Consider the following 9,826-nt stretch of genomic DNA (forward strand, 5'->3'; position numbering starts at 1 on the left):
GCCTGACGCGGGGCTCGAACTCACGGACCGCGAGATCGTGACCTGAGTTGAAGTCGGACGCTTAACCGACTGCGCCACCCAGGCGCCCCCCTTCTCATCTTTTAGATCACACTTTGCCACTCACGGTGTCAGAAAAGCTTTTTTGCCCCAACGGCTTCCCATCCCAGCACCCCATTTCCCTTCCTACATAGTCATTAGTTCATCACTATTCAAAATCATCTTTATTTGGTTACATATTTAGCCCTTTCCCTCTCCCCCACCCGGAGGAGGAGCTCCAAGAAAGCTGTGGCATCTTCCCCAGTACTTTGCAGAGCCTGACGTGGAAGCCGCTCCGTTAGAATTTGCTGTATGAATGGTCTGGTCTCTTTCCACGTGCAGGTGCCTGATCTTGCTTCCGCTGAAAGGCTCGCAAAGATAGGAAGGGGGAAGGTGGATACCCTTGAGTGTGTACTTGGTGGCTGTTTCAGATGTCCTTTGTGGATCCAATGCCTTTCCTTGGCTCAGGCACAAATGACTTCTGCTTGGCTGGGGAAGGGGGGTTGGGTTCTGGGAATTGCAGTCCCTGAGCTTGAGCCTGGTGTGCCAACCCCCTCCTTCATGGCCAGGCTCTTCCAATTAATCTGCCTGCCCACAGACACAGGAGGAGAGGGCTTTGAGCGAGCCTATGACAGTTCCCCAAGCTGAAGACCTCGAGGGCACAGACTTTAAGGGGTTTCCCTTGGCTTCAGGAGCCTCCTGCGGGACCAGTGGACTGACTGGGGAGGAATCTGGGGCCCCAGTCCCTCTGCAGGGTGGCATGGCCCCCCTGGCCTGGGCAAGGCGTCCCCTACCCAGGGGGGCCTCCTGAGTCAGGTGGGGCTGGTTTTCTCCACAGAACAAGATATAAGTCTTCATTGGCGGGGTGACGGTTCCTAGATTAGGACCAGGGGCTCGGGGCAGCACTGGGGGTGCTATCAGGGAGATCTGTCTGCCACGAGCACAGTCGATGACAAAAGTCAGGTGAGCGGGGGGGATGGCCTTCTGATGGCAGCCCGGCTTCCCACCTAGAAGGAGGGAAAAGACCAAAGGTCCGTGTTAGCACAGTGGAGTGTGGTTTCCATTCATGGTTTGGTTTTCGTTCCCTGGTGCCCTCCCTTAAAGGGTTTAACTTTCCCTTCCCTTCCCTTCCCTTCCCTTCCCTTCCCTTCCCTTAAAGGGTTTAACTTCCCCTTCCCTTCCCTTCCCTTCCCTTCCCTTCCCTTCCCTTCCCTTAAAGGGTTTAACAACCCTTCCCTCGAAAGGTTGGCTGACACACAAAGAGGGGAAGAGAATGGGGTCTAAAAGCATGGATTCCTGCCCCCAGGGAGACCTGAGTTTAAATCCTGGCTTTCCCCATATCAGCCATCTGAGGGGCTGGAGCAGAGTCCATTGCATCAGGGCTCCTGGTAACAGACTCTGATACACTGGGGGAGGGGGAGGAGTGAGGTTCTGCATTAAAAAACATTTTTTTCTTTTTTTAAAATTTTTTCAATGTTTATTTATTTATTTATTTATTTTGAGAGCGAGAGAGCAGGGGAGGGGCAGAGAGAGAAGGAGACACAGAATCCAAAGCAGGCTCCAGGCTCTGAGCTGTCAGCGCGGAGCCTGACACGGGGCTCGAACTCTCGAACTGCAAGATCATGACCTGAGTTGATGTTGGACGCTTAACCGACTCAGCCACCCAAGTGCCTATATTTAGTTATTTTTGAGGGAGAGAGAGAGAGACAGCAGGGAAGATTTTTGAGAGAGAGAGAGACAGAGACAGCAGGGACGGGGCAGAGCCAGAGGGAGACAGAGAATCCCAAACAGGCTCCAAGCTGTCAGGGAAGAGCCTGACGCAGGACTTGAACTCACTCACGAACCATGAGATCAAGACCTGAGCAGACATTAAGAGTCGGATGCTCAACAGACTGAGCCACCCAGCCCCCCAGGTTCTGAGTTTTTAACAGGCTCCCAGGGGATGCCGGTGCTGCTGGTCCACAGACCACACTGTTTAAGTAATGAGGTCCTCAAACAGGAGGAAGGTCCTGTCACCTTTTGCAGACGAGGAAAACTGAGACTCCAGTTTGTGCAAATGCTGGTCCTCCCCTCCCAACACAACCTTGTCCTTAGCCTCAGAGCACACCAGGAGCACCTGTGCTGTCGGGCCTGGAAAGGAATTCCTGCCATCTTTCTTTGGTACCCTTCCCACCCAGGTCCAGGATAAGCCCTGAGCCAATCTGCCCACTTATCAACGAAGAAAGTACCAGAGCAGCTCTCTGTGAATCCAAAGCCTGTACTCCTTGTTTTTTTTTTTTAATTATTTTTTCAATTAATTATTTTTGAGAGACAGAGACATAGCACAAGTGGGGGAGGGGCAGAGAGAGAGGGAGACACAGGATCCGAAGCGGGCTCCAGGCTCCGAGCTGTCAGCACAGAGCCCGACGTGGGGCTTGAACCCACAAACCGCGAGATCATGACCTGAGCCGAAGTCGGACGCTTAGCCGACTGAGCCACCCAGGCGCCCCTAAAGCCTGTACTCTTAAACAATTAACTTTGGAGCTACCGAAACAGCAAATAAATCCATTTTCTCAACCGTATGCCCTTCATCACGACACAGGCTCAGAAGGAAGCTTACGTTCTGGTAGCTTTGCTGACACAGGAAACAAATGAAGCCCACCCATGGCTTGAGAATCCTGGCGGCTCTGGGGAGCCTATCTGCCCTCCCCAGGCCCCCTTGGCTGGTCTTTGGGAAGTGCTGACGCCCCTCCGCCATCTCTTACCTGAACTGGTCTCCACGTCCGTCTCCAGGCCCGTGACCTTGGGGCTGGCCTTTGGGTCGCTGGGGTCTTCCGAGGGGGTCATTGCCGCTTTCCACAGGGCCTGGATGGAAGAGCACTTCTCGGCGGCCTCTTCCAGGATGAGGCTCCCCACCCAAGGACCAGAGCTTTTATATTTACCGGATCCGGATCCGGATCTGCAGAGTGAGTTCCACCAAGAGCCACAGGAACTGGCCTGGGGCAGCTAGGGGATCGCTTTGATCAACAGGGTTATGTCAACAGAACTGCTGTTGGGTCGCTGGGAGGCTGGCCTTTTCTACCAAACAGATACTTATGTCTTTCAACTCCAGCCGCTTCCCACACGTCCTTTGTCTTAGCCTGTCCAGCGTTAAACAAGAAACATGTATTTCTCTCGATCTTAGAGGCTGGGAAGCCCAAAATCAAGATGTCCACAGATTCCGTGTTTGATGAGGACGCACTGGTTCGTAGATGGCTGTCTTCCCCACGGTGTCTTCAGGTGGCTGAAAAGACACAAGTACTCTCTGGGGTCTCTTTTATCAGGACACTAATCCTACCCTGAGGGCTTCCTCCTCGTGATCTAATCACCTCCCAAAGGCTCCACCTCCTAATACCATCACACCGGGATTAGGTTTCAAAATATGAATTTCGGGAGGACACATTCAGTCCACAGCATCCTTTAAATCAGCTGTTTTTACTGAAAAAAAAAAATATATATACTTTATTATTTTTCGAGGGAAGCATAGTTAACCTACAAGATATATATATATTTAATGTTTATTTTTGAGGCTGGGGAGGGACAGACAGAGAGGGAGACACAGAATCTGAAGCAGGCTCCAGGCTCTGAGCTGTCAGCACAGAGCCCGACGACGCAGGACTCAAACTCACAAACCGCGAGATCGTGACCTGAGCCGAACTCGGACACTTAACTGACTGAGCCACCCAGGCGCCCCAACATAAAATATTATATAAGTTTCAGATTTGTGACACAGTGATTTGACATTTGCGGATAAGAAGAAATGCTCGCCACGGTAAGTGTGCTTACCATCTGTCCATCTGTCACCGTACAAAACTATTACCGTATTATCAACTACGTTCCCTATGCTATACTTTTCATCGTTTTTTGTACTTCCCTTTTTTTTTTTTTTTTAATTAAAGATTTTATTTTTTAGAGGTGCCTGGCTGCCTCAGTCCGAAGAATGTGTGATTCTTGATCTCAGGGTCGTGAGTTCGAGCCCCATGTTCGGTGTAGAGATTACTTAAATAAATTAATTTAAAAAAATTTTTTTAATGTTTATTCTTGAGAGAGAGAGACAGACAGAGACAGAGTGTGAGTGGGGGAGGGTCAGAGAGAGAGGGAGACACAGAATCCCAAGCAGGCTCCAGGCTCCGAGCTGTCAGCCCAGAGCCCGATGATGCCTAACCGACTGAGCCACCCAGGCGCCCCATAAATAATTTTTTTTAATTGACTTTTTAAGTAATCTCTACACCCAATGCGGGGCTCAAATTCACAACCCTGAGATCAAGAGCAGCAGGCTCTACCGACTGAGCCAGCCAGGCAGCCCTGTTTTATAACTGGAAGTTTGTAACTCTTAATCCCCTTCACCTATTTTGCTAATTCCCCACATCCACCCCTCTGACAAGCACCAGTTTGTTCTCTGTATTTATGAGTCTGTTTCTGTTTGTTTGCTCATTTACTGGAAATCTACTTTAAAAAGAAAATTAGTATTGCTACATTAAATGGAAACAGTATCACTTCTATACATCACAAGTAACTCTGTATGGTGTAAGAATCATAATGGTCCCATGCCTTAGTCCCCGGAACCTGCGATCATGTGTGCTGGCACAGCAAAAAGGACTCTGCATTTGTGATTAAGGGTATTCCACTTTTAACATCAGTTCTGATGTATGTGGGTTTTTCCCCCACGCCACCAATTAACTCAATTCTGACGCCACCTTGCTGGACAGAGCGTCAGATCCCCCAGGTTAAGAGCTCAGTCCCACGTGACTGCCAATTTCCCCCGCTGCTCAAGCCAATTGCAATTCCACGTTGCCATCTGTGCTCCTGATTTATAGATCAGAGGTTCCCACAACCCCCTCCTTGGGTTGGATTTATTTGCTAGAGCTGCACACAGAAGTCAGAGAAACATTTTATTTACTAGATTACCAGTTTATTATAAAAAGATACAACTCAGGTGAAGCCAGCTGGAGGAAATGCACAGGCGGGGCATGGAAAACGGGGCGTGGAAAACTGAGTGCCCCACTCTTCCCAGAATCTCCTCCATATGTTCACCAGCCCCAAAGCTCCCTGAACCCTGTCCTTTTGGGTTTTTTGGGTTTTGGGTTTTTGTTTTGTTTTGTTTTGTTTTGTTTGAGCATTGTTACAGTGGTGTCATTGATTAAATCATTGGCCATTAGTGACTGAACTCAACCTCCAGCCCCTCTCCCCTTCCTGAGATCACTGGGTGGGGCTGGAAGTTCCAACTCTAATCACTTTGTTGGTTCCCCTGGCAACCAGGCTCACCCTTAAGTGACCTAGGGGCTTTCCAAAAGTCATTTTGTTAACATAACAAAAGACACCTTTCTTGCTCTCTTTCACGAGGGCAATTCCAAAGGCCAAGAACCAGAACAGTGACTGGAATCTATTTCCAGTTTATCCAAATGAGCCACCCAGGCGCCCCAATGGTGTAGTCATTTTAGAAAACCATTTGGCAGTGTGAAAACATATGTCCAAACAAAAACTTGTATGCAAATGTTTAGAGTAGTAGTATTTATAACAGCAAAAGTAAGAATATATACAATAGAAGGAAACAGCTCAAATGTCCATCAACTGATGAATGGATAAACCACGTGTGGTATATTCATACGACACAATATTTATTATTATTATCATTATTTTAAAGTTTATTTCTTTCTTTTGAGAGAGGGAGGGAGAGGGAGGAGCAGAGAGAAAGGGTGAGAGAATTCCAGTGAGCCCTGATGAGGGCCTGAAACCCACTACCGACCCCGACCACAAGATCATGACCTGAGCTGAAACCAAGAGCTGGGCACTTAACCGTCAGAGCCCCCCAGGTGCCCCAACGCAGTATTATTTGACTATAAAAAAAGAGTGAAGTGATGATACCTGCCACCGCAGGGATGAAGCTTGAAAACTACTTGAAAGAAACTACATGTTGTTTGATTCCTTTTATATCAAATGTTCTAAATAGGCAAGGTCATCAACACAAAGTAGATTAGTGGTGCCAAGGAGCTGGGGCGGGGGAGAGTGCTAATGGGTGTAAGGGTTTCTTTTTGGGGTGATGAAAGTGTTCTGAAATTAGTGGTGATGGTTGCATGAGTCCGTGAATATACTAAAAACCACTGAAGTATACGCTTGCAGAAGGTGAATTGTATGGTATATGAATTAAATCTCAATAAAGTTATTATTTCTTTTAAAAGGACACGAGCTCTAGCCTACTTCTCTGAATGAACTATATATATACTTTTTATTCTTTATTTTTGAGAGAGAGACAGAGGGCAAGCAGGTGGGGAACGAGAGAGAAGGAGACAGAATCCGAAGCAGGATCCAGGCTCTGAGCTGTCAGCCCGACGCAGGGCTCGAACTCATGAACCATAAGATCATGACCTGAGCCAAAGTTGGACGCCTAAACGACTGAGCCACCCAGGCACCCCACCGAATGAACTATATTTCCAGGTAACTTTGGCCCTAGTTGATGAGGGAAAAGTTCTTGTTTACACAAGAATTCCAGCTGGGGCACCTGGGTGGCTCAGTAGGAAAGAGCACGTGACTCTTGATCTCGGTTCCTGAGTTCAGGAGTTTAAGCCCCACATTGGGGGTAGAAGTTACTTAAATAAATAAATAACTTGAAAACAATCCAGCTAGTAAATGTGGAAAAGAATGATAACATCAGAAATGCATCATTTTACGACCTCTAATGAAATCATTGACTCGAACGAAGAAACTGTTACATGGGAGGTCGATGGGGAACTTTCCAAAGAAGGAATCCAGCTGCTGTCATCGAAACCTGCCAGTGGTCTTAGCACCACTGAAGGGGTCTCTGATGGGACTCAAGAGAAGCACTCAGCAGCACCTAGGGACATGTTCTTATTAAAAATGTCGTATCCAAATCTACTCAGGCTTCTGTAGCTAATTTACAGGAAATAGGAGGAGAGAAGAGGTAGTCAGATGACAGCACAAGGAAGCAAATGGAGAAATCCAGAATGTGGAACTTTCTACGGGACGTGCTTCCAAAGAATTTTCTTCTCCTCCTCCTCCTCCTCCTCCTCCTCCTCCCCCTCCTCCACCTCCTTCTTCTTCTTCCTCTTTTAATGTTACATTGTGGAAATGTAAGATGATTTTTTAAGAGTTGCACACTGAGGGGCGCCTGGGTGGCTCAGTCCATTAAGTGTCTGACTTCCACTCAGGTCATGATCTCGAGGTTCATGGGTTCGAGTCCTGCGTCGGGCTGTGTGCTGACAGCTCGGGGCCTGGAGCCTGCTTCCGATTCTGTGTCTCCCTCTCTCTCTGCCCCTCCCCTGCTCGTGCTCTGTCTCTCTCTCTCTCTCTCTCTTTCTCTCTCTCAAAAATAAATAAGCACTGAAAAAAAAAAGTTGCACACTGAACTATATAAGGATAGAATGACATATCTGGGTTTGCTTTATCTTATTTTATTTATTTAGAGAAAGAGAGAGAGGAAGAGAGGGGCCAAGAGGCGGCGGGGAGAGAGAGAATCCCAAGCAGGCTCTGAGTGTGGAGCCTGTCACGGGGCTTGAACTCACCAACCATGAGATCATGACTTGAGCTGAAATCAAGAGTCGGACATTTAAACGACTGAGCCACCCAGGCACCCCTAGAGATTAGACTTCAGAGATTAAAAAAATAAAGAAAAAGGAAAGGAAGGATATATTAGGTACCTGTAGCAAAATAACTGTTGAATCTGGATGATGGGCATATAGAAAATAATATTTTTTCTAGATCTATTATTTTATTTTATTATTTTACCTAGTACTTTATTGTTTTTTCCTTTCTTTTCTTTTTTTTTTAAACTTAAAAAAAAATTTTTTTTTAACGTTTATTTATTTTTGAGACAGAGAGAGACAGAGCATGAACGGGGGAGGGGCAGAGAGAGAGGGAGACACAGAATCGGAAGCAGGCTCCAGGCTCTGAGCCGTCAGCCCAGAGCCCGACGTGGGGCTCGAACTCATGGACCGCGAGATCGTGACCTGAGCTGAAGTCGGACGCTCAACCGACTGAGCCACCCAGGCGCCCCTTTTCTTTTCCTTTTAAAGTAAGCTGTACACCTAACATGGGCCTCAAACTCATGATGCTGAGATTAAGGGTCACGCGCTCCACCAACTGAGTCAGCTGGATACCCTTATTTTATCTAGTACTTTGTAATATTTCCAAAATGGAGATGAATTAAAACGTGTGTGTCAAGGATGTATGCCAAGGATGCCTGTGAAGTGTTAAGAAAACTGCTTCATGACAAATAAGCAGAGAAAAAAACTCATTGCGCTTACAAATTAATATACGGTTATTTAACTTGTGATTTTCAACCTGTGTGTAATCAAACTGATCAACTAAATTGTATAAACAGACATTTGTCAGTTTCTCTACAACCCTTCGAGTTTACAGCCACAAGTGTTGGTCAACCACTGAGGTTCTCCTCGTGGGGAAATGGCCCACATGTAAACAATTACTGAGCTTTGGGAGGACATTAGGGTAGGGAGCGGATGGGGTTTTGGTTGGAGACTCCAGAGATGGCGAAGAGCCCTGTGTGTCCCTTGGATAGCTAAAGGGAGGGGACAATGGAGGGGGAAGCCCTGGGTGGAGGGAGTCTCTTAGTTATTAATAGACTAAACAATTATCCCTAATGAGGAACCAGGCAAGTCACAAGCCTTCACTCATTCCATCAACAAATGTATACTTAGCTCCTGCTCTCAGCCCCATGGCCCAAATGTTTCGATCCCTTCTTGGATATTATTCTAAGGAGTTTCTGGCATCTCAGCTTCACTTAATAAAGACCACGGTTGGGTCGAGATCTCAATCAACCAACCAACGGTGCCATTAGAACCATTCTCAGCTGTTAGGGCTGGGACAGTAAAACTCAAAAGTCTGCAATGTGCACTTATATTTATAAATTTGGCCAAATCTAATGCTATGTTCCTTCCTCCCTGACTTAGCATGTCTAAATTTCATGGACAGTCTCTAGGTTTCGGCTCATTTATTAGCTAAGGTTTGCTCTTTCTTTCTTTCTTTCTTTCTCTCTTTCATCACCTCTCTGGCCAGACCATGTGCTTGTTCCCTGGGGCACTCTGGACTGGACTCAGATCTGAGGACAAATAAAGGATGGTGATCTCGGAGAGGAATCAGCCTCTCTTTGTAAAATAACTTCCTCAGATAAGGTCAGTACGTGCTTCCCAGGGAAAGCAGGGTTAGTCTCATTCAATGGGAGGAAGGGGCTGCATCTCTCTGCAAAAGAGTTTCATTGAATTTTGAATTTGGAGAGGCGGGGCATTTAGTCATCTGTATCCACCCAAACACCCCTATTTTGACTCCTAACTGCCACTTGTTCCCATTCAATGCACTTGGCCAGGCTGTGAATACAACTTTATTGCAATTATGTTACAATTCAGCAACCTACAGGATCAGCTCGAATTTTTGGTTGCATAAGCCCTGTAGCTACAAGGGAGGAGATCAAATTTTTAGAGTAGTCACGAATGGCCCTTGATTCTCTGGTCCTGTCTTGAGCTGAGAATTTAAACCCTAATTTTTTTTTGAAAGTCTTCAGTGAAATTGTGAATAGCCAACCTACCCACTAGTCCTCATTATCCTCATTTTCCCCATAATGTTCAATTGCAGTAACTACTCCATCTACCAAAGCGTGTCTTTATTAGGCACTTTCCCCCAGGCAACAATACGTATTGTGATAAGTGATAACTTATGTAACTATTTTTTTCCCTGCACAAAATAGGCTAGAGTTGCATCACCTTCAAATCTAATGCCCTGACCCCTTGGGGGTCAGTTTCCT

At 46.8% G+C, this 9,826-nt stretch overlaps 1 protein-coding gene across 1 annotated transcript; it reads right to left on the reverse strand.

Annotated features, from left to right (window-relative positions):
* Window positions 1–204: 204 nt before the first annotated feature.
* On the reverse strand, window positions 205–3,270 carry SRARP (steroid receptor associated and regulated protein). Its single transcript, XM_049618007.1, has 2 exons — window positions 2,781–3,270; window positions 205–1,043 (listed from the first exon to the last, which is right to left on the reverse strand). The coding sequence occupies exons 1-2, from the start codon at window positions 2,860–2,862 to the stop codon at window positions 616–618; spliced, it is 510 nt and encodes a 169-aa protein (XP_049473964.1). The 5' UTR covers window positions 2,863–3,270; the 3' UTR covers window positions 205–615.
* Window positions 3,271–9,826: the final 6,556 nt, after the last annotated feature.

The sequence above is a fragment of the Panthera uncia genome (genome assembly GCF_023721935.1).
Source record: "Panthera uncia isolate 11264 chromosome C1 unlocalized genomic scaffold, Puncia_PCG_1.0 HiC_scaffold_4, whole genome shotgun sequence".
In the NCBI taxonomy this organism is placed as follows: domain Eukaryota; kingdom Metazoa; phylum Chordata; class Mammalia; order Carnivora; family Felidae; genus Panthera; species Panthera uncia.

Excerpts from the sequence above, each read along its gene's own strand:
- SRARP (XM_049618007.1), bottom strand. The coding sequence starts at position 2,862 with ATGACCCCCTCGGAAGACCCCAGCGACCCAAAGGCCAGCCCCAAGGTC. Across the intron at positions 1,044-2,780 it reads GGACGTGGAGACCAGTTCAG|GTGGGAAGCCGGGCTGCCAT; the intron begins GTAAGAGATGGC and ends CCCTCCTTCTAG.